This window comes from Passer domesticus, chromosome 3 (genome assembly GCF_036417665.1).
Source record: "Passer domesticus isolate bPasDom1 chromosome 3, bPasDom1.hap1, whole genome shotgun sequence".
Classification (NCBI taxonomy): domain Eukaryota; kingdom Metazoa; phylum Chordata; class Aves; order Passeriformes; family Passeridae; genus Passer; species Passer domesticus.
The window spans coordinates 75,063,777-75,088,371 of NC_087476.1; the positions used below are offsets into that span (position 1 = coordinate 75,063,777).

Consider the following 24,595-nt stretch of genomic DNA (forward strand, 5'->3'; position numbering starts at 1 on the left):
GTTGCCGAGATGGGCCATTTCCTCCGCGGCTGCCGGAGCCCCGGCCCCGGCGGCTTTGATAGAGGTGCAAACATTTGGGGGCAGATTTACATAAAATAGCCGCGTTTAATCCCGCGGGCTACAATTAACATCACAGGCTCCCGCGGGCACCGTTCTGATATGGCCGCGGGCGGCCAATGGGCAGCGCCGCCCGCGCCGATGAAAGGCGCCGCCCGCCAATCAGCGGGCCCCCCCCGCAGGCGTGGTGATGTCACCGGAGAGGCGTTTATGGCGGGCTATAACAGCGGCCCGGCCGGTGAGGGCGCGGTGAGGCGGTTCAGGTCCGGCTCGGTTTTGGTGCGGCCGTGGGGCCGGGATGAGCTCCCCCGGCGCGGAGGGCTCGGGCAAGCCCCCGCAGTACCGCGTGGACCATCTGCTGAGCGCCGTGGAAAGCGAGCTGCAGGCGGGCAGCGAGAAAGGGGATCCCACGGAGAGGGAGCTGCGCGTCGCGCTGGAGGACAGCGACCTGTGGCTGCGCTTCAAGGAGCTCACCAACGAGATGATCGTCACCAAGAACGGCAGGTAGGGAGGGGCGCCGCCACCTCCGCTGCCTCCTAACCCTGGTTCCGCCCGCCCGCCCGCGGGGGGCGAGGGGGTCTCGGCGGCGGGTGCGGGCGCCCGCCCGGGGCCGGGGGTCGCGGCTGCCCGCCGCCTTGCCTCGCGCCTCCGTGTCGCCCCGCAGGAGGATGTTCCCGGTGCTGAAGGTGAGCGTGTCGGGGCTGGACCCCAACGCCATGTACTCCTTCCTGCTGGACTTCGTGGCGGCTGACGGGCACCGCTGGAAGTACGTAAACGGGGAGTGGGTGCCGGGCGGGAAGCCGGAGCCGCAGGCGCCCAGCTGCGTCTACATCCACCCCGACTCGCCCAACTTCGGCGCTCACTGGATGAAGGCGCCCGTCTCCTTCAACAAAGTCAAACTCACCAACAAGCTCAACGGCGGCGGGCAGGTAAACACCGGCACCGAGACCTGTCGGTCAGTGGGGTTGGACCGGACCGGCCCGGCCCTGCGAGCTCGCTCTTCCTTACTGCTCATTTTCATACTTTCATTACCAAACGTGCTGGGATGGGTCGCGCTTCTCCCTGCTTCATTCATTCAGGAGAGCTGTTCTCTCTACCGAGGATGGGTACCTTGATGTATCACTTTTTCTTTTTTGGAAATCTCTTTCTGGTCTGAATATCTGCTAATGTCAGTGGTGGGATGAATCTTTCTAAGGCTGACTTACCATTGATGCATTTGTGACTCTGTGAATGCTTTATCAAATAACAGAGATGAGGATAACTGCCCAGAAGGTTGTGTCTGTCCTCAGTGTACCTTTCCTTCTCTCACAGCTTCAGTTTTAGGCTTTATTTGTACTTGCTGCTTTTTCCACCTCTGATGGAAAGATGGATACTTTAAAACCTGAGTGCCCTTTGTGCTTGGCAGCATCTGCCACTACTCTGTTACTGCTGACCTGCTCTATTTGTTCACAGATCATGTTGAACTCCCTGCACAAGTATGAGCCACGGATTCACATAGTGCGAGTGGGTGGCCCACAGCGGATGATCACCAGCCATTCCTTCCCAGAAACCCAGTTTATAGCTGTCACAGCCTACCAGAACGAGGAGGTATGCACAGCGGGGAAGAGAGGATGCCACTACCGGGAGGATTCAAGTAGCAAAGCACGCATGTTACAGAGCAAAATAATGGATCTCCTTTTCAGTTCTTCCTATGCTTTTTTTGAACCTAACTATAAAAGATTAAATTAATGTATGTAAAAGCCTTATGAATGAATTATAGAACAAAGTTCTGATCATTGTTTGTCTCAATACGTATTGCAGATTCATTATAGGGGAGTAATTTTTAAAAGAGTCTGTGGAGGCCAACAACTATGGTAAAAAATACAATTGTTATTTTGAGCTACTCAGTGAAATGACTGAAGGCACGTTTTTGGAGCAACCCTTTTTCTGTTACCCAAATGTGAATGTGTGTTGAATGAAGTTGTAATTATTGTGTTTTCTGAGATTTCTTTGATGTCCAATCTGCTCTGGCTTGAAATGTGAAGATTTTTATAGCTATTTAGTTTACTTCCTTTCTTAGGTGTTTCCTTAGATGATCAATGAACTCAGGCTATTCGGTGTTTCAAAATTTGGCAGAGAGACTAACTGCTAGTGCTTTGATAGTACTTCAGACCTTAGGGAGCTGTTTAATTAATTCCCATCAGTTGCTTTTATGGGCCTACTTTGATTTCTTCAACAATATGTGATTTTACCAACTTCAGTGGGTAGTCCTCGTTCAAATCCTGATATCGGTGTGATAATGAATGGTGATACATGTGAATAAAGATATTTGTTGTTGTTTTCAGATCACGGCTTTAAAAATTAAATACAATCCGTTTGCAAAGGCATTTCTTGATGCAAAAGAAAGGTGAGAGCTCTTAATTCTAAAATGTGGATTTTTAAGGTAGATTTGTGAAGGCAAATTCTTAACTAACACAACATGGTTTCTTTTATAGGAGTGATCACAAAGACATGATGGAGGAAGTGGGGGACAACCAGCAGTCTGGGTATTCACAGTGTATGTTTCTTTTCATTGTGCATCATGAGCATGACTTTGATTTCTTTCATCTACTCTCTGTGAAGTTAAGCTAAACTTCAAAGCCAGTGGTTGATAGCTGGCTTGTTAGTTCACAGAGAGAGGAATGTTACCAGTCTGTGTGGTTGTGGTTCATGCATGTTGATCATTATATAAACACTATAATCTCTGTGTATGGTTAGGATTTATTGCACTCAAAACCATTTAATAGAATCCTGCAGAGTTGCCTTTATGTCCAAAAAGACATCTGCCTTTTTATACAAGGACAGCAATGTTCACATGGGCATGGAAACTAAAGTTGATTTCATAAAATTTATTGAGACAGTACTCATGTTTTAAGTACTCTAAGAAAATTATGGGCGTTTGCTTGAAGTTTTCAGATTATTGAAAAGCATTAATGTTTTAATGATTTCTGTTTTAACAGATGATTGCAACAAAATGCAGTCTAAAAAGGATGTGGCAGTTGATTTGCAGCAGGAATTATTTTATTTCAGGGAAAATACTTAATTTTTAAGAGGAGTTCTTAGCAGTCTGAGAAACTTCAGAGCTTAGCTATAGATCGAGACCCCCAAAGAGCAATTTAAAACTGAATACTGTGCTAACAATTACTGAGCACATGCCACCTACGCATGGGAGGGTTTAACAATTTCCATGTTTCTTTACTGTGGTTGTGGCTAAATGGTAATTTAAAAAACAAGTAAGCTTGACACAAGACTTTTTCTAAGCTGCTTTCTAATTTTCCTTCATAAGAGCATTTATCCAAGTTATAAAGATCCAGATTTTTCAGCTATGTTGAAACTCAGTTTCCTTTCCTGAGTGTGCATTTCCTCGCTGTTCAGTTGTCTCGTTACTGTGATTCTCTGCCTAGCTGCACTGCGCACTCCTCTTACGGACCTCTTGCTTCCCCATAGTAGGAAGCTGGCTTATTCCTGGGAGTGGGGCTCTGTGCCCCTCTGCCAATCCCCACGCACAGTTTGGAGCCTCACTGTCGCTGTCCCCTGCCCACAGCTGTGAGAGGTACTCATCGCTGAGGAGCCACCGGCCTGCACCCTATGCTAACCCCTACACGCACAGAAACAACTCGCCAAGTAAGTCCGAGGCTGCAGCTCTGAGAGAAGGGGGGCTCTGAGTCGAGTACGTGTTCCCAGTGTCTTTAGAATGGAGGGTCTGATTTTCTTAGCTTATCTTAACCGTGGCTGTAGTTAGTGTCCGTCTATAGACGTCCCACCACTGCGTAGATAGAAACAATAAGGAGCCAAGTTAACTGCAGAGCTTTTAAAAAAAGGTGTGCTCAGAAGTAGCTAAATATCTTAAGACTTAATATCTCAGGCACCAGGTACTTCAGGGTGAAAATGGCATTTTTAACAGTGGGGTTTTTTTGTTTCCTTAATTTTTTAAAAAATTTCTTCTGTTAAAGAAGAATGATTAACAATTTTAGCTTTCAGGCTGTGTAGATATTGAAGGCTCCCATTTAAAAAATATTTATTATTTTGAATTATGAAGTAATACATGGCTTTTTAGATGCAACCTAACCAATCTTGTATGTAGCTTTGTTGTTCATTTTGAAGTGGAAAACTAGCTCTGTGAACTTTTCTTGCATCTTGGAAGTTTTGTGGAAGACTTAAAAAAGGATAAAAGAATGAAACCTCTCTGGTGTTCTTCCTTCTTCCCTGGTCCTCAGCAAAAAACTTCTTCCCTTAGCTAGCTACCACAGCAGCTTCTTTCTCACCATGGTGGCTGTATGGGATTCCCTTTATAGCTTCCTAGTGCCCCTGCTGTGTGAGCCAGCCAGTTTGGGTCACAGGCCAAGTAGTCTAAGCCACAGTCCAGTCACTCCTGACGGTGCCTAAGGCAGATTTCAAGGTGGCATGCTCAGCTCAAAACTGGGATGCGTGATCCGGTGATAGGCTTGTTATCCAGCTTTGTCAGACTGTTACAGCCATTGTAGGTGATGGAGATGGAAGGTCTCTAGGTGACAGTGTAAATAAATCCCACTGACTGTGTAAAATGGCATGTGCTGATTTAGCAGCTGCTTGCAGACAGCCTTTTGACCATAGGCCCTTCACAGAAATAAGATTTTGCAGTTATGAGTGGAGCAAAACAGCATGTCAGGCAATGCCCATAAAGGTGTGAGCTTGACACAACTGGTTACTCTTTGGTTTTTTTCTGTGTAATTTTGTGGTTTTTTTTTTTTTTTTTTTTCCCAAGGTAGTAGTGGGGAAGGGTGGTTTAAAATTCTTCATTGCATTTAAATACAAGATTGGTATTTGGCCTGATTCTAGTGTTTGTAATTGATTGTGTTTTCTCAGCAGCCTATGCTGACAACTCCTCTGCCTGCCTATCCATGCTGCAGTCCCATGACAACTGGTCTTCTCTTGGAGTTACTACACACACAGCCATGCTGCCCATGGGTCACAGCACTGGCACAGCTACCACCTCCAGGTAGGAGTCCAGCCCTCAAAGCCCTATGTTGGTACTTTCTAGAAAAAAAATAAAAGACTGAAAAAGGAGGTAAGATCACCAGCATATTAGAAGACATTTTGGCTGTTGGTATGAACCATTAGCACTGTGGGGCGCTGTGAAGGACTGTCCACAAGGAAAACAGATTGAAGAAACAGATTTTTCTTTTTCCTTTGATTTTGTAAATGCAGATACTTGTGACAGCAATATTTGATAAATTAAGGATTGCGAATTACTTAGACAAACACAGATTGAATTTGAGGATGCTTAAATTTCATCTTTATTATGCATAATGGTGTTAAAAAAAGTTTATTTTCTTTATGCCTTCCGTAAAGAAGGCTTTCCCAGCCATCTCCATAAACCATTATTCTGCTAGAAATGGTGGAGAAGTGAACTGTAGTTTGGAGAAGGAGCACACAGTTGGGGCAGTAATTCTTTATTTAAGCATTGCCACACTAACCAGCATAGCATGGGATTGTACATGTGGGGAAAGTCTTAGATATTTTGTGATCATAAAAAAGAATCTTTTCTCCTCTTCATACTTATTATCGTATTTAAAATTTGAATCCTTTAGCAAAAATTCAGCTTCCATTTAGTCCCTTAGAGCTAAACTTGAAAATTCAAAGAGCTGCAGAAAAGGTGGTAAAATATTTGCTATGAACTACAGAGGGACAAGATTTGGACATCTCTTTTAGCAATTCAGACCTACCATTCTGTTTGTGGAAAGCATTTTTGCATTTGAACCACGCATGTGGACTCTTAACTGTTAATCAGGCTATGTACTACTACCCAGTATGAGTTAATTGTATTGCTGAACTTATTTTTTAGTCCTGAACACAGATTGAGTAAAAAGGTCCTTCTAGCACTCCTTTCTGTCTGATCCCCAGGATGCATATTTAGGAAGTTGCAAAGTTCCTGGAGTTTCAATTTCTGCTCTGAGTTGTTCAGTAGGTAAAGTTGTACTGGAACTGTGAAACCTCAAGGAAGGCATTTCTGCCACCCCTTTTTTCTAAGCCCCTATCTGTTGGAAAATAGGGAAGTTCAGTTTATTTGTGGGGGTGCCATGAACACAAATTCTGCCTGGAGGTCCTTCCTGCCTCGCAGTGGCTGGGAACTGCCAAGAGAGTATCACTGTTTGCAGCAAAAGGACTTAGTCTGGGGGCTGTGTTGGGAACTGAGGAGCTGCCAGCATGCACTAGAGTCACTAGTAACTGGTTTTACCTATGACTTTACCTCTTCCAGTCAGTACCCGAACCTGTGGTCTGTGAGTAACAGCACCATCACGCCCGTGTCCCAGACAAGTGGGATGTCCAACGGGCTGAGCTCCCAGTTCCTGCATGGCTCTGCAGGACACTACTCAGTTCTGCCCCACCCAGTGACAGCAGCCTCCTCTACCTCACCCCTGTACGACAGCGCGGCGCCCGCAGACCTGCCTGATGGCCAGTATGACACCTCTGTACATGCTAGGCTGGCATCCACATGGACACCTGTCACCTCCCCTTCCATGTAAACACAGGCCTCTTCCTCTGAGACACTTTTAGCTACCGAATTACTTTAGATGCTTAATCCTCAAGGAGGAGAAAGAGGAGACGTGAAGGAAACTGCAACCAAAAAGCATCTGTACTGCTCTGCAGAGAGCATCTACATTATATACCTCTTATAGTGAACAGCGCATCACTGACTTAATGTAGAGTTTACAAACCTGGTGAGTGTGCAATTCTGAGAGCAGATTCACTGCTTTTAGTATTTTTTTTCTTTTTAAAAGATTGATAGACCTCAGTTTTAAGATTTTTACTTGGATTCCAAATTTCTCAGTGTTGTGATATATTTGGACCTGAAATTTGGCATAATTCTTGAGTAAGTTACTCCTAACTGTTTTTCAGTTAGTTTTTTTAAATTGCAAACTTTACTATAGTCACAAGAAGATTTTTATTAACCAACTAGTTAGAAGCATTCTGAAATGTACACAAATATAGCTGCAGAGTGAAGTTTTTGGAAAATCATGTGCACTAACACGTATTTGCTTCATAAATAAGAACACGTTGTGTTCTTAACTGTATGCTTATTTCATTGCTGCTGAATTAATGTCGAGACAATCTTTGAGAACTATGTTCTTCCCAATAAAAACAGTGTTAATGTTTGGTCTAAAAAGTTTTACCCTAAATACTTCTTTTAGAGGTAAGTTTGCTGTTTGATCATATAGGTTTAAAATACCCACCAGCTTAGCTAAACATCTCATTTTCAAACAGTGTCTAATTAGAAGCCCTATCCAAAACCTTTTGAACCATTGGAAGTATATCGCTTCATGGGGATTTTTTGCATCCTTGGCTCAGGCCTTAAGAGAAGGAATTCAACACCTTGGGGAATCCATCTAATTTATTTTTTTTCAGTCTTGTACTCTGATCTGTATTTATTATTTGGTAAGTTACAACTTTATCTTTTACATGTTAAGATATGTAAATAATGCCTCATCCTACAGTACTCTTTCAAGACAATCATTTGTGGGATATGTCACCCCATGGCACATGGAACAGTATGGATATAAGTTGTTAACTTACCAGAAGAGGGAGATCTGTAGTTGCCAAGGTTTTTGCACAAAAGTGCACATATACTAAAATGTAAAACACGCTGACTGCTTGACTTGCTGGAAGGCATAGGTCTTGATAAAATATTTGCTTTATCACTGATACAAAGTAATGTGATCCAAATTCATGGTGCAGGTAACCCAAAACATTGGCTGAAGGTGTTCCCTTAGACGTGTCTCTTTCTCCTACTGAATCTGGCAAATACATATCCTGAGGATAGTGAGTTCTTTTGCATAAGCCATAATAAATAACTTGTATAATAAAGTGCCTAATACAGCCAAGCAAAATTTTGTATCAGGTAATTCCTTAAATAACTCATTGATATGTGCTTATGTGCTGCAGTGGCAGCTTTAAGATGAAAAAGCAAATATTTGCCACCATTTTGGTCTGTTTCGTACCCTTTGGGCAGGTTCCTGCACCTAAGAAAGTTTTGGCAGGGCTTATTCCCTGCAGAGGCAAGTCTCCCAGAGGTATTCCAGCAGGAGACAGCACCAAAAGTGGATGGCTGCACAGCCACATCCTCTGTCAATATGTAAATAGTGATCTAAGTGCTCCTATTTTATTGTTAAGGGAAATTGTGTAAATGATGTAAGTGCATTATTATTTAGGCTATTTTATAGAATTTAGCAGCATCTTTCATTGTGAGGTTTTATCCTTGTATTTTGGATGTATAATTTAAGTTAAGGAAAAAAAAGTAAAGATTCTTAAGAAAAACTCCATGCTTGATTTTCAGTTTGTGGGGGTGGTGGGAAAGGTGAAACAAATGCACATCAGCCATATTGAACCTACAGTATGCTGGCCTTTCACTGAATGGTTTCAGAGATGATTTCTGCTGCACATCAGCTTCTGTCTGTGGGCAAAAGTTCAAACAGTCCTCATCCACTGCTTTCTCCACCCCCATGTGTTTCTCCCCTGTTTTGGTAAATCCTTGACTGATGGTATTCAGAGGTGGTTGCCACATTTAGTGCTGGGTCAAAGCTCTTGTCCCACAGTGACCAGTTTCTAGCTGGAGCTGGATGCAAGCCTGGCACCTGCTGTGTTAGACCCCGCTAACCAGATTTTCAAGTGTGTTTCTGAGTTCCTGCCCCCAGTAATAAATGCCAAGCTGCTGCCTGGTCCTTTCAGCTACTTCAGGAGTCTGTTACCAGCTGATCAGCACTTCCCTGCCTCTGTGTGCAGCTAAGCATGCACATGCCACTTCTGAGAGCTGACTTTGGGAGGAGCCAGCTTTATCCTTGCCCCAGAGCTGTGCCCTCAAAGCAGGCAATTCAGGGGAGGAGGATGACCCATCTGCTGGACAATCATTTAGTTTGGAAATGACCTTTAAAATCACTGAGTCCAACCCTTAACCCAGCACAGCTAAGTCCACCACTCTACTACATCTCTAAGTATCACACGTCTTTTCAATACCTCCAGGGATGGAGACTCCACCATTTCCCTGGACAGCCTGTGCAGTGAAGGGGACCGGTAAGGCAGGAGAGAGGTGCTAGACCTAGAGCTGGAACCCGTCCCTGGGCATGGCCCTGGTCAGGCAGCCCACTGTGGATCTCTTTCCCACATAGAGGCTTGTGTGGAGGACAGCCCACAGCTGCTGCCCAGCACAGGGCTCAGTAGTTTCTCGGGTTCTTGCAGACCTTGTTCTGCAGAAGTGATTCCATGTCCACGTGAGGCTACTTATTATAGGAATGAGCTATGGCTCTCTGAACTAAGCGACCTGCAGCTAAAGCCTTTGGGCTGTGAAGTGGAAGAGCTCAGCCTTGCTTAATGCTAGTATCAGCTGGATCTTACCTAATTGGTTTTTTATGGTGTGGGATTTTTCTTTTCCCCTCCCATACTTTCAAATTAAAGGAACCAAAACCTTTCATTGAGTGCAATTTTTAAAGTCACTTCAAAGCAGGTGGAGCATTTCAATATCTATTTACTTGCACTTTGAAAATTAACTTTGTGTGACCCATCTGGAGAAATTTTTCTCACCTGTGGGCTCAGGGCCACAGTGCTGTGCTTCTTTAGCTGCTAGCTGGTGCAGTCCTGAAGCTGCTAGTGGAGGCAAGGGGAAGGCACTGATGTAGGCGACATTTCCAAATCCTGAGGAAGGCTGGTGTGAGATGGCTTACCTCAAATAGCCCTCACCTGTGAATGTGGCTGTGCTGTTACCTTGTACCTCCTCACCACTCCTGACTGTGCTGCACACCAGACAAACACTGGGGCTACCGAATACTGTGAGGCTGAGAGATGTCCAAATGCCCAAGAACTAAGCTATCACCAAATGCTCAGAACTCTTAGGAAACTTATCCTGTTTGCCATCTCAGTGGGTTAATGCTTTTTATCTTAATTTTTTTCTGGGTAAACAAATAATTGCTGGCTGTAAAAAAAAAAAATCTTTGTAAAACCCTCATCTCAGTTGTGCAGAAATGTCTTGCTATGCTTCCAAAAGTCATGTCAATAATGAATTCGAAGTAGGAGTAAAATGTGAGATTTGGTATTCCCTTGTCTCCAGTCTGACTCTTCCCCAGAGATATCAATTAGATTTATGAGTTAAGATAATACACATTAAGGCACTGCATCATTCATGCAAATATAAATAAAATAAAAAGTAATAGAAATCAAAAGTAAAAAAAAATTAAACCCCCCGAAGACAGGTGTAAAGAAGATGGAAGGAGAAACATGCATTGTTGTTTTAAACCATGCAGAGACTCATTCCAGAGGTTTGTATCTGTGCAGAAAAGAATTTCTTCCTTAGAGGTTCTGGCTTTAGCTGCTCCTGGATGTCTGTGCCTTTGGCAACTGAGGTAAAGAAAATGAGGGAGCCAGTCTGAGTGGTGCGTGGTGCAGTTCCAGTATTTCTCATAATGTCTAACAGCACCTTACAGACACAGTTATGTTTGGCAAGGTCAAAAATCCTTTGAAAAGATAATCCAAACCCAGGTTCTCCCACTGTACACACCATGGTGGTGTCTAGGATCTGGAGGTATGCTGTGGGGTTTACAGCTGAAGATTGTATGGCTGGCTACAGCAGTTGCTTTTGTAAACACAGAAGGCACAGGGCTTCTCAGGAATCTCCTCCTGGAGTTACCAGTTCTCTGCTATTCACAGAATTTGTCCTTCTGTCCTTTGAGTTCATCTGCACTCCCTGCTCTCCTAAGTGGACACTGCTAGTGTTATTCCTGTCTTTGTTAGCTGAAGTGCTGGCTTGTGTTTATCATGTTTATAATTTCTCAAGACAATCCTCAGTGCCAACAGGTGCAGGGGAGGTGCTGAAGCCCATTCCCAGTGATAGCTTCCCAGAGGTGGATGTTGGCTGGTCAGTATGGAGCAAACAGCAGTGTAGGGCTGCCATATATTGCATATCTCCTGTATGATCACACAGCTCACTGCAATTCAAATTTCAAGCCATCAAGACTTTCCTCCTCCTCCACCCATTTTTTTTTTTTTTTTTTTTTAAGGAATGGCACAGTTACCATAATATCCTTCTGGAGCTGCACTCCTGACATGTCTCTGAGCCTTGTCTCCTGAGATGGTGCCACAGGTATGGAACCATAGGACTCCTAGAGATGACAGTCTGTACCCTCTGGGCAAGCAGCTTGAAGCTTTTTCTTGCTTTTCCCTCCTCTCTCCCAGTCTTGCAGCAGTACAAAAGTAGATTACTGTTTCTCAATGCTAGTAAAATAATTAATTGCTTCAGTAACTCTGTCAATGCAAATAATTCCTATGTGATATGCAATTACTGGACTTGTACAACAGAGTTGGAAGGGGTTTCTTGAATCTAGTTCCTTAATTACAGGAAATCCCTTCACCAAGACCTTTTGGGGAAACACCGGGTTTTATCTTAAAAACAGTGGGTGAGATTCTGGGGAGGTTTTCTGTGTCTGCCTGGGTACCTGTGGCAAGTGGTGTTGCTTTGGCAGACTTTTGCAGCCCCCTTGCTTCTCATTGCTTAGGAGCTATCTTTTAATTACCAGCTGAAATTTATCTGTAATAGTCTTACGACTAGCTGATCTTGAGCCAAAACCTATTCCCAGCTTTAATGATTCTTCTCCCTTGGTAGTCTTTAAGCTGATATGCATTGTTACAAAGTAATTTCTCAGCCTCTCTTTTGGAAGGTTGTAAAAATTCTCTCCTCCTCTTGCAGCTTTCCCTTTCCTGCTGGCTCTCTGTCTGTGTCTGGCTCAAAGAAAGGGAGAGATGGGAATGTCTGTAGTGCAAAGCATGGGCTTGCAGAAGGGCCTGGGAAATTCCATACTGCTTCCCTATTTCCACTGTGTGGCATTCACATTCTCTGAAAAAATTCCTTCGCCCAGGGTTTTTCTCCTGGGAAGCTGAAAGGCAGCAAGAGAGGCCTCAGAGAACACAATTCTTATCTCATTTGCTTCTCCTGTGTTGTGCTCATGTGGAATGTGTTTGGAGATTGTTTACCCAAAGGTGATTGCCTTATTGGACTCCCGTGTGAGTTGTTTTGACTCATTGGCCAATTAGTGCCAAGCTGTGTCGGGACTCTGGAAAGAGTAATGAGTTTTATTATTATCTTTTTAGCATTGAGTAAGTATATTTTCTGTATTCTTTAATATAATATAGTATAATAAAGTAATAAATTAGCCTTCTGAGAACATGGAGTCAAGATGCATCACTTCTGCCTTCGTCGGGGCTCTTTGATTGCAATACCACTGGAATTAGCAATTTTGATAACTTTGAAAAACACATTTTCATTATCTAGAGTTACATCAGTGATTGACTGGTCACAGTGATCCGCAACCTTCTTTAGCTATTTATTGCTGATGATCTCCAATCTTCTGTCAGAAAGTATTATTAGTGTCTTGAGTGACTTTGCCCTTGTCCCAGTCAGTTTATACCACTTCCATTGCTCCCCAGTTTTCTGGTTTGTCCTGTGGAAGATCTCCCTTTTGCTCTGCATTAATGATATCTCTTAACCTCACATGTCCAGGAGATTTTGTCAATGTTCTCTTCATTTTTGGACTAAGACATTAATGAAACTGCTTCAGCTCCTACTAGTTTTTTTCTGCCTTTGCCTCCTCATTATATCCTGTCTTCCTCAGTGAGAACAGAAGTAGGATAATGAATGCTTGTGGAAAAACCCCTGTATTACCCTTAATTTCCATCATGATCAAATGTGATCTCACTCCTCTCTCTCCTCTCTTTGTGCATGTGGACTGCAGGCATTCTGGTCCTCACCCTTGACAGTGCCTGGGGTCTGGTTTGCAGCACTTGGGTTCTCAGTATTGTTCAGTGACATCTCCTTGCAGTGTCTTCCAAGGCCCAAGTTATGTTGATGAGTGTAAGGAAAGCTACACAGGCGACCTGGAAAAAAACCCACTTGCTGAATGGGGAAAAACGCAGAGAATCCTGACAGGACACGTGGAAAGGAAATCAGAAAATTCAGCAGCACATGAACACTATCTGCCTGTTTGTTCACATTGGTGATCCCAGATCCAATACTAGTTAGCAGGGGCTGGTGCAGGCTGGAGAGCTTGTGGTGCCTTACAAAAGGCCTTGTAGCCCTGCAGAAACTACCCTAGCCCATGGAGCTGGGATGTAGGTGGCACAGACCCAACTCACTGCTGGCTGGCTTCTGTGGGCTCCGAGGGGAAGCAGGCAGGTGATGCTAGTTTGGGTGGGCACAGGTGGGGATTTTGGAGGATGCAGACCCAGCTGACTGTGTGAGAGGTTGATCCACCAGTGGGTAAGAGAGGGAGCTGCAGGTATATTTGGGATGTGCAGGATAGTAGTGAACCTGTATTTTTTTCTTCACAAATGACTAGCCTGGATCTTGCAGGTAAGGTGTGGAATGTCACCTGGGCTGAGGTTATGCTGTAAACCTGATGGCACTGGAAGAAATGAGCTGCTGTGGATTGGTGAGATCTTCTTTAGTATGTCCTGCTGGGACACAGCAGCTGCTGTGGTGGGATGGTCTAGAGAGATGGAAGCGTCCTGGGAGCTGTCCTGTGGTACAGGACAACAGCAGCTTTGCTGGTGTGGTCTTGGTGCTCACTAATGTACTTATCTGATGGTTGTTTCTGTCAAGAGGGCTGCCTTTAGCTGATGGCAAGGCCTCTCTTCCTTCTGCGGTGGAAAAATGCTTAATCTTCTGCCTTTTCTGGGGACTGGGAGGCAGTGATGATTCTGGCTGCTGCTTGACCTGCCAGTGCTCAAGGGGAAAGTGCATCCCCAATGAAGGGATGCTTCTGGCTGCTGGCTGGAACCTGGAGACTCTGCCAGCCTTCAAAAATACCAACTTGTCTCAGCATCAGAGAACCCTGATGCCTCCTAGAGAAGGAAGTTCATTTAAGATAAACTGGAATTGATTGGTAACTGGTCTTGGTTTTATCTTGACTTCATTAATTTAATATTATTTTAAATTCAAGGTGGCTTCTGCTAGTTACCTTGCACAGTCATTGGCACTGTTTTTGAAAAGGTTTTGGCTTATTGAATTGGGTTCTGAGCACTGCACTTAATGTGTGAAACTTAATTCTTGATCTATCCTTTACCTTAACACAACACTTATAGTGGTAATTGTGAAACTTCAATAATTCTGAGAACTTCCCACATGAAAGCTCTCATTTCAATGCATTAGAAGTGGTGTCCCATGCTGTGTCCTGTGCCTGAATTGCTGTCCAAAGGGATATGGTCTGTGTGAGAGGTATTTATAATACTTGTAATCCAGGATAGTTATGTGTTCTGGTTGTCCCATTTTTACTGGATGGCTCATGTAAGTTTCCATCATCTATTCTTTGCCCAGTTGTAGGTTGACTATGGTGGGCAGGAGGGGAAAGAGAAATTTCCACTCACCCCAGCAGCAGGTTTATGCAGTTCCCATAGTTAATTTATATATCTGCAGAATGAAATGGAGTCTTGCTATTGGTGCCAGGGGAAACTTCTGCCTTCTTCCTGTTCTTTTGGTTTGTACGACTGCAAACTCTCAAAAACACCCCAAAAATAGCCACAGGCTGGAGATAGGCTTTTCTTATGCCCTTGGCAGCCAGAGAATCTGTCCATTTTGGTGGTGCTTCAGCTGCTGTGCAGCTGCTGGCAGGATGCTTGCAGGGCAGGACCTGGGGATCTGTGCAGGGAGAAGAGGGAAATCCAGGCTTAGGGTGAGACATGTAGGTGGAAGAGGAGCACTGAGTCAGGAAACTTGAGAAAATTACTACAGCCTTGCATTTATGAAAATTTCCTTATCTCTCTGACTGGATTATTTGTAGTGACTGTAGTGATCTCTTCTACAGAAAGATCATAGAGGATTGCCATGCTGTCACTAGGGTTTTCATGTAGATGGTAAAATGAAATTAATGAGAGTAAATGTGATTGCCCTAAGCTGGAGTTACTTCTTTAGTGCTCTGAAAATAACAAGCAACTGTATGCTAGCCTGAATATAAGGTTTGCGGTACCTTCCATTTCAGTTTCAATAAAAAGAGATGAACTTTGGTAACTGGACATGAGCAGTTTCTCCTCTAGGTAGGTCTTTTGTTGTTTTTGTGGGGGTTTTTTTGGGTTTTTTTTGGTTTTTTTTTTTACTTACAAGCACATTTTTCTATGTAGGTGAGGAATGGTATTCATTTTGAAAGCACTTGCTTCTGCAAACCGCAGAGCTGTTGTTGGGGCATGCCAGGGAATTCTGCAAATAAGATGACTGCTGGAAAATGATAGCAATTAAACAGCCCTTGAAAAATTGCCTGTCAGAAGGCTGAATTTGTGTTTTTATACTGACCAGTGAGAGCAAACAAAGCTAACTTTTAATTTTGACTTGCCTTGGTTACTGAATAAATTACAGCATTCCCTCAGCCTGCTTATTTGTCAGTTTAAGAAATGCATTTATTTGTTGAATTTTTGCTGTTAGGTAATTAAATAAGGCAAACTGCATCTGCAGAAGCTGGGTTTCAGCAGGTAGGTTCACCCCACCACTTGGTTTCCTCTATTACCTTGTATAAATTTGCAGTAGTGAAGCTTGGCTGATGATATGCACAGTCCATGTTCAGAAAGGCTGTCAGTATGGTCTGTTTTGCTTTGACAGACTTGGTATCAAACGGTTGTTACTTATCCTCAGTTTTATTCCACCTCTGTGTCATGTGATTGTGGTGTCCCAATCCAATTAGGGATTGAAATTTATCAGTGAACTGTCCATTTTCATCCTGAAACTTGAATTTTTCACTTGTGTACAGTGTTTTTTCCTGTACTATACTTTTTGTTTGTTTGTCTTTTAAGAAAAATTTAAAGGCTCTGACAAACACGTTTGTCTCTGCTTTAGCTTTTGTTGTCCCTCTGGAGTGGATTCTGGTGTACTGCTGCCTCTGAGATGGTCCCTGTGCTGCCAGGCTTACTCTGTTGGCTGTACTTTCAGCCTCATCCATGCTGCTTTCTGGCAGACTGCTACAGGGAAGTGCTCTGGACAAAAATCAGGATCTGAAGAATGGACCTTGTGCAGAGACTTCCTTTCAAGATGGTCTAGCACCTTGAAATGTTTGGAAACAGTTTGCTTTCCCCCCTCTGAGGATGAACTTCTGTAGGGTTTAGGGTGCCACTGTTGGCACTCAGCAAGCATTTAGAAAAATTAAGACAGCTCTGTGCTTAGGTCTCAGAAAGGAGCACTGCAGGAAGCACATCCTTGTACTGCCACACCCAAGTGGGTTGTCAGGGTGCAGCCCCACCACTGTCGCTCCTTGGCTCTGTGCTCTGGATGTGGCACATGTGCTCCCTGAGGCATGAGAACCAGAGTTCTGCTGGCTGCCAGGGCATGCCAAGGTCTTGAAGTGACCACCAAAATGTCGTTGTTATTTCGAGAACAAGACCAAGCAGATCCTGCCTATGAAGAGCACGGTGTAGTAGTTTCTGTTCTCAGACCTCGGTTTCAGCACATCAGGGTTACTTCAATAAATTAAAAATAAAAAATAAATACTTTGGTATATTTTGGCTAGTATAAAACACTCTTGACTGACAAATAACCTGCTGAAGAATCAGGCCTGCTCTTTGGGCTACTATGGGCTTGAACATCTCATTTTAGCCTGCCTAATCCAAATTGCTTTATCAGACTAAATACTAAAAGTAAGGAAAATAGGAATCCAACAAAGTTCCAATTGTTTTGAGCCAGTCTTTTATTTGCTTGTTCAGATCCCTTTCAGAATTTGGAAGCAAGCAAGTACTTTATTACTCTCTAAAATGTTTCTTTCCCTCCCCCTTAGCCCCGTTCTTCTTTCCTCTATCCCGCAGGATGCTTTCTAGGCTCTTGGGGAGGGAGGAACACCTCTCCGAGATGTGTCAGCCTCTTAGCTGGACCTGTACGAGAGGAAAAGGCTTCACGGCTGGTCTGTTATCTCCCTCTTGTGGACAGACTTCTCTCTCCTTCCTACAAGCAGGTGAGATTGCAACTGAAATACTACTGATTTGTAGACTGCTGTGTAAGTTTTGGGTAACTTAAGAGGAGAACAAAATTTAGTTTAAAGTGCATATTTCAAAGCTGCAATAACAGTAACTTCAGATTTTCTTGTGTTTCATTCACATTTTTTTGTGCTGTCTTACATATGATCAAATCCAATAAATCCATCCCTTACTTGTACACCTGCTTTGCCTCTGAGGCAGCACTGCCAGGATCACCTTTGCTTTAATGGCATCTATGGTTGATGATGTTCTTGACCATTTTAAAACTCCTTTATTTTAAAAACTCCTTTATTTAAAAACTCCTCTTTTGATTGGAGTTTTGAAGAGAAGCGCTGAGCCAAAGACAGATGATAGCATTTTGCTGACTACCCAGTATGGTTTCATAAATGCCACCAAGTATGGGAAACTCTTGCTCTGGTTAACTGTTGAGATTTGTTCTCAGATCTCTGAATAAGTCCTTTAATGAACACAAACTTTTCCACTTTAGGTAATTTACTTCAAATCAAGTGCACTTAAAATGTGTCCTTTCTTTTTTGTATCTGTTGGCCTGCCTGGAATGCAAAAAGCCATGGAGTGGACACTGTGAACCAGTCCTTTGGGCTGGGACTCTACTCTGGCATTGACCAGCCAGCAAGGGCTTTCCCTCTGAAGCACTTCATTGCTTCAAAGAGGCTTTTCTAGTTTGGAAACAAGCATCCTAGAATTTTTATATAAGAAAATTATATAATATATATATATTTTATATAATTTTTTATATAATTATATAAAAATATATAATTAAAAATAAAAAGAGTAAGCCTACAGGTATGGGGAGGGCAGTGTGATAGATGAGAAGAGAGCAGTCTTCAGTGAATCCAGGTCTTTGCACTGCTCTGGCTGGTTTTTTGGCTTAGAGCTAAGAATCTTTCTCTTGCAAACGGCAAATACACTCTCCTGGAGTAACATTACACTGAGACATGAAGCCAGGAGGCAAAGATGAATCATTGCAGTTACAATGTCCATGGTACATGGTCCAGTTTTCTGTCTTCTCTGTCTCTGAGAGTGTATGAGACTTCTTGCTGGCCCTGATAATGATGTTTGTGAGTGATACAGGAGCAAGGGGACTTATACTCTGATGTTAGCAAGTGGTGCAGGGTTCATTTGGTTTGTTCTGTTTCCCCTTAAAGTTATAATGGTTCGGTCCTAGGGTTCCGCGCCCCCCCGCCCTCCCCTGGCAACCCCTCCTTTTGAGAGTGTCAGTTTTTTGTCTCCACCCCTGTTCCCCTGGTTACCCTCTGTCAATCCCCCCCCGAGTTCCTGTCCATCACCCACTGTCCCCTTCCCTCTTTCCAGAAAGTTCTCCCCTCCTCGGTGGGTGACTGGATCGGGAACAAGGGTCCCTCCCTGTCGCATTCCCTATTGGCGAGCCGGCATGTTTGTCACGAGTTTGTTCCCTCCCAAGTTCTCCCTCACTGGTTAATGTGTTGTATGTTCCGTCCCTTTATAAGCGGCTGTACCCCCACCTCGTGGTCCCGACTCGGCTGGCCTTCCCTGGAGACATTAAAGTCTGGACTTTGGCCCCGAGAATAGTCCCTCTTTTCTTACTTCGCCTTCCTGCTGATCACTGCTGCCTCCTGCTGAGGCGCTCCCCGGACGCCCCCGGCGCATCTGGGCAGTGCCCCCCGGCTGTCAGCTGCTGTGCCTTCAGCTCGGCCGGTGCAGCCTCCTCCCCCGCCCGGGGGAGTAGAGAGAAAAACTCGGACAGCATTTGACCCTTAAAGGTCCTTGAATGAATGTGTTCATTGTTCACTGCATATTTATGCATGTTTTATCTGTTTTGGTAGAGGGAAATACACCAGTTTACACTCAGTGCCAACACTGTATAAAGTATATTCTAAAGCTAAGCTTTCTGTTTTACAAAGTACAGACAGCTAACCAGCTAAGTAATATCAAACACACTCATTAAAATACTTTCTAATAACTTAGAGTTTTGTGTTGGATCAGTACATGGTTAGTTTAAAAGCTGCTTCACTTGGAAGTTTTCCAAAGGAGCAGCTTGACAGAGGAGTAAACCTTTTGGGGTGTCTGGAATCTGGTTATCTAATCTAATACTTTCTTTGTTGTTGCTTTTATTTACTATTTGGAGAAGGGATAGCTGCTTTACTGAAAAAACCTGCCATAGGTAGATATTTGTGACCTAGGATAAATGAGGGATTATTTGAGTTAAAGGGTACTAGCAGCATTTGGTGGTTGGGCAATGAATGCACATGCAAAACCCGTATGAATATTGTTCCTTCCTTTTGTGATGCTTCCTCTGAAGCCAAAGCAGGTACTGTCATAGCCAGCAGTGCTTTCTGATTCATGCTTTCACTGCAGTGGGATCTGCTGTTATTCCCAGGGTGTTTCTCCAGCTTTGTTGCCAGCTCTCAAAGCTTCTTTGGAACAAACCCTCAACCCTTAGCACTGGTTTTTGGGTGGGAAGAGGTAAGAACATGGATCGGTGCTGTGTGAGACCCACAATGAGACCTTGACAGCACACTGTCACGTTGACCTCCTGGTAGGAGAAAAGCACATTGGGGAAAACTCCTGACGCCTGTCTAGAGAGTCAGGTTGCCTAGATACACTGACATCTGCCTGCTAAGGGGTATTCAGTGCTCCCGTGGACTTGGTGGATGGTCTGTAGAGCTGAGCCACTGGATCAGCCTCACACGCTTACCCCACAAGTGCCCCTGGGCTGTGTGATCTAAGGTAGAGCAGCCTGAAGTTCAGAACAACCACCTTGCCAAAGCAAATACACAATGATACTTCATGGGGTGGGATATGCTCCATGCTGATGTAGCCTGGTCAGGCCGGCTGATCTTGCTCTGGGGGAGTGTGTGAGTGGCAGCCTGCCTGAGGAACTGATGTTTCCAGCCTCTGCAGGCAGCCAGGCAAAATCAAGTCTGTCACAGACAATTTTGTATGTTGTTTTCACTCCACTGCATAAGCTATTAAAGATATGTGTTTTTTTAATCAACAAAGAAACCTCCTCTTCTCCATGTAATGGTTATGGTAGCTTTTTCTTTTTTCTGCTTTGTCCCCCATGTCCTTCTAATGTTCCCTTTCAGTACAGGTTCCCTGTACTACTGAGGAGGAACTCTTAAATTCTGTTCCAGGGAGGAGAGTTGCTTACGGAAATAAACAACTAAACACTTTTTCCTGGAAAAAGGCTGGGCTTTTGAAACAAAACCAATTTATTCAGCAATCCTTTTGTCATAATTCCTGGGCCAGGCTCTGCCTTCAGAGCTGAGGAAAGAGTGGCACATGCCAGAGCAAGGCACATCAAGGTAAACTGCTTCTGAAGCAAGACTTGTTTGTGTTCACAGTGAGTATGTATTGTTCTTGTCCTGCATGTTTTCTTCAAGGGACAGGAATATATTTTTGTGAATAACAGCCTCTTCTTCTGCAGCTTTGACTCATAATGTTTGAGTTTCCTCCCCTGAATTTCCTCAAGGAGCTGTATCAACCACAGATGCTTTGCATATGCGGGAAAAGTATGCGTTAGGAATGGAGCACCTTAGCTTTCAAAAACTTTATTGGCTTTCTGTTGTCAGTGCAGCTTATGAATTTATTGCTTCTCATATGACAGAGAGGGTATAAAAGTTGGAAAAAGATGAGTTTTCAAAGTCAGTAAATCAGTTACGATAAGAAACATATATATGTTTAGCAGCAAGATCAAAGAACAAAAAACATCCCTCAAACACACTGCTCTCTTCTCCATCAAGCCCTGAGATTCTGGCCATCCAGCCCCAACCTTTCCCAAATGTTCACTCTTGCTTGCTAAGGAAACGAATCTCTTCAGTTTAAGTACTCATGAAATATTCCCAAGCATCCCTTTGCCTTGCTTCCTGCATCACTCTGAAGGTTCTGCTTGTGACCTTCCCTAGGCCCTTCAGTGTCTTGCTAAGGGAATAGGGATGGATATATAATACTTTTTCATTGTTTATGACCACTTTCCTCTTTATGAGACTGAGAGGATGGAAGCTGGAGTCAATAAAGGGATGGGACAGGAATTAACTGATGAATTAGCTTTTGTTTGTTTGTGTGGGGAATGATGTTTTGTCAGAATGGATGTGTGGCTGAATGGCAGGTAATGCCCTGGGCGTGGGGTGCAGCTAGTACAATAGCCTGCATAATTCAGACAGCTCTGTAACTGATTCTTCTGGATTTGGTAAGAAGTCACAAAGTAACTAAACAACACCCAGCTACAGTGAGAGGTTCAGCATACAATTCAAAGTGTTCAGTATGCCACAAGGTGCTACTGTCTTCTGTATGAGATTATGTCTGTGCTTTTGCATAAGCACTGATTCTACTGTAAGTCAACCTGGGATGCTGCAGAGGCTGCAGTAGAATAATTGGAAATGAGACTGTCTGGAATAGCAACTCCAGTTTAACTGCTTTTGATGGAACCAGGCTCAAAGGACCTACATATGGTAATGGATCCCAAGATGTGCAAGTGTCATGCTCTGAGAGCAAGAATGTGGAAAATAAAAGCTGATTTCTTGCTGTCCATCTGGTCAGATGTGAGTTTGTACTTGTTTAAGCAGTTCCTCCAGGAAGTTCAAAGCTGGAGCTCACCTAGCCTGTGCTTCCAAGGAAGATAAGTTCATGAGACTATTGAGAGAAAGGAAATGGGGATTTGGGTATAGCAATAAAGTTGCTAGGTAGATTTTTTTAAAGGAAATGTTATTTAACACCCACTATTCCGTGTTGAAACAGAACTTTTTGCAAGGCTATTGAGAGTTTTGAAAAAAAGCTGAGAATATATTCACATGCAGCTTGCATTTCTGCTGTGAAACATGGCTGTGACTTCAGCTATGATCATGTGAGTATTCAGCTTCACTTATTGCAAGCTATTTGTCAGCCAACCAAATGCTGTGACAGTATCTTCAGAAATACTTTGGACTATTCACCTGAACAAAATATCTTTTTCTGTTTTGTTGTTTTTTCCCCTTAGGGATGAAGAAAAAGCTAATATTTTGGTAGTAATAGCAAAAAACCTGCAAGCAAGTGTTGTTTTAATCCACAGTGAGGCAGTCATGGTTTACCAAGTGTGTCTTGTTTTAATCCGTTTAACATGTATACAGGGACAAAATGGAAATTTTGTGACTATTCCAGGGATAATTGTTTTGAAACTTTTTCACAAGTGTAAGTTACATCTGTTTAGTAGTATTGAGTGTAGGTTTCTGTCCATTTTATTAGGGAAGTCTGTTGACCACATGTTTTTCCTCTATTAATTGTGGGGAAGTATTGATTGTGTACCTTGTTAGTGAATTACTACCTACAGTAGATTTTCATTTGAAAAAAATGGCTAAGTGGGACATAAAGAAATGTTTCACTGAGGTGCTGGGCTCTGCAGAGTTCTGCTTGCTTGGGGTGTATGGCTACAGAATGTGTTGCTTCAAAGTAGGTATTTGAAGATATGTAAGGGAGAAAGCTCTTGGCATAATTGCTGAAGAACAGCACAGGACAAATTCTTAGGAAAAAGATGTAAGGATCTTTAATGGACTTAGACATCCTTAGATGTAAGGACCTTTAAAGCACTTAGAGAGGACAGGCACCATGTTTCTGCATGTCAACTTTGGTCTTTTAGTAGTGAGTCAATATTGGCATCCTACTTGAATGGAATTATTAATGGGAGAAGCTGCATGTGCCTCTCAGAAGAATGGGGAGAGAAGGAAATTTTTTTGCATCTAAAATCTCTGGCTAAGTAATACCAAGGCGTCCTGACTTAGCTACTTGCAGCTTAATTTTGTCAGAAAACAGTCACTTGCTGAAAACTGACAAAGCATCCTTTAGCACTACGCCCTGTTCACATTAGGCTTTGTCTTTATTTTTTCATGCCAGCACATTTTAAAACTTGCCAGGGTTTACTGCTGCAAAGAAACCCTTCTGTTATAGAGCTCTGGCTCGAATGTGTTAGGGCTGTAGATATCTCTCTTGCTTCACTCTCAGTTGCACTTTAGAGCTGTGGTTGGCCTTTCTCCAGTAATTCAGCTTATTACATTTTAAGAGTGGACATTCATATATGTGCAAGCTGGAAATAATTGTTGAAATGTTTTTTTACTGAAAAAGAAATGGATGCAGCATAAGGTCATTTCCTTGCAGAAGAATTGAAGTGTTCAAGTGGACAGTTTCAAAACTACCAACCTGTACATATTAATATGGATTGTTTTAAGTTGGTTGAGTCCGAACAACGTCAGATTGTTTCCTTGTATTAAAAATATACATGGCAAGAGATAGATGTATTTTCATGAGACCATATGTCTGATTGCTTGCTGCTTCCGTGTTGTAGTCTGTTTATGTTCCAGCACCTTACTGAGAAGTGTGCAGTTGCCCTCTGTGCCCATGTTGTGTTGCTTTCAAATAGCTCTGTTTCTGGGCAAGAAAAATTTCCCTGGCACCATGCACAATATGGAGCTGAGGTCTTCTATTGCTAGCTTTTTGGAGGAGAGACCTGTTTCTTCTATTTATATCCAAGGCATCTGTTAACATAAAGCGTCTGCTAAAATACTGTGTTTTACAGGAGGACCTGGTTATTCTGATCTAGACCTGGGACCTTGGGATGTTGTGCAAACAACATGAGCTCATCTCTGTATCAAGTGTTTGTAATCAAATATTAGAATGATAGTGCAAGTTAGGAGGAGATCCACTTACCAGTGTGATTATTTTGTTGCTGGAATACAAGAAAAAAAGTCCTCAAAACAATGTGATTTAACAGTGTTTGGCATAAAGAACCATGCCAAAGAATCTGCATTTCTGGCTGGAAAATTAGTTCTGTGATTCAAAGTACTACATGGCTGTGTCTTGTGAAACATATCTGTTCTATTAATACCTCATTCTAATAAAGTAGAAAGCACTGAAAACTGTCAGAGGGTCAGATGGGCTGGATAGTTGTCATATGGTTTATTGGTATTTACTCACTTGCCTCTGATATAGTAGTCTGCTAACTAGCAGACAGGCAAATGGTTTGGCAATAACTCTTTCTGCAATGCTCTTGACAGCATGCAAGTGGATAGGAGAAGGAAGGAGAAGCTGTAATACTATCTTGCCTAGGATGAAAATAAGTGGACAGAAATCCCAGAAATCACAGCTGAAAGAATAAAGGAAACTTCAGAAGTGGAAAAGCTATGTGTGCAGAAAGTTCCATTGCACTGAGAGCAGCTTGAGAGAAGGAATTGGAAACAACCTTCCCCAATCTCCAACACACAGAGTTTTATAATATCTTGTCTGGGGATGTCTCATGGAAAGCAGTGAGGAGTCCTCTGCATGAAAAAAATGGCTCTAAGCCTGGAGCTATGACTAGTCCAAGTTAAAAACAATAAGGGTTTTTTAAATTTTTTGAGTTTTATGTTGTCTTCAGGGTTATCACAGACCCATACCTGCTTTCTCTTTTTCTTACACTTGGATTTAATGTGCAACATGAAGAGTCCTCTAAGCTAACATGGTAGAAGCCAGTCAGGTTCTCTTTCATGCCTCTTAATTGTGCTGCTTTTGGATTTTGAGGGGCATCCTTCAAAAATCACACAAAAATCAA

General features: G+C 43.1%; 1 protein-coding gene and 1 long non-coding RNA gene across 9 annotated transcripts; both read left to right on the forward strand.

Moving 5' to 3' along the window:
• Positions 1-250: 250 nt before the first annotated feature.
• Positions 251-24,165, forward strand: TBXT (T-box transcription factor T). Of its 8 annotated transcripts, none has more exons than XM_064414049.1 (10): positions 251-561; positions 722-986; positions 1,510-1,644; positions 2,382-2,443; positions 2,532-2,593; positions 3,523-3,699; positions 4,921-5,053; positions 16,873-17,018; positions 20,175-20,345; positions 24,063-24,165. In XM_064414049.1, the coding sequence occupies exons 1-9, from the start codon at positions 356-358 to the stop codon at positions 20,306-20,308; spliced, it is 1,320 nt and encodes a 439-aa protein (XP_064270119.1). In that variant the 5' UTR covers positions 251-355; the 3' UTR covers positions 20,309-20,345; positions 24,063-24,165. The 8 variants fall into 8 exon arrangements, with proteins under 8 accessions (XP_064270119.1, XP_064270120.1, XP_064270124.1 ...); XM_064414050.1 differs by having other exon boundaries at positions 4,924-5,053; XM_064414054.1 differs by lacking the exons at positions 20,175-20,345; positions 24,063-24,165 and adding an exon at positions 18,528-20,151.
• Positions 13,397-16,843, forward strand: LOC135296987 (uncharacterized). The gene is made up of 3 exons (XR_010358984.1): positions 13,397-13,444; positions 15,069-15,123; positions 15,914-16,843. It is a non-coding gene; the product is annotated as an uncharacterized LOC135296987 (long non-coding RNA).
• Positions 24,166-24,595: the final 430 nt, after the last annotated feature.

Excerpts from the sequence above, each read along its gene's own strand:
- TBXT (XM_064414049.1), top strand. The coding sequence starts at position 356 with ATGAGCTCCCCCGGCGCGGAGGGCTCGGGCAAGCCCCCGCAGTACCGC. Across the intron at positions 1,645-2,381 it reads CAGCCTACCAGAACGAGGAG|ATCACGGCTTTAAAAATTAA; the intron begins GTATGCACAGCG and ends TGTTGTTTTCAG. Across the intron at positions 3,700-4,920 it reads GCACAGAAACAACTCGCCAA|CAGCCTATGCTGACAACTCC; the intron begins GTAAGTCCGAGG and ends GTGTTTTCTCAG.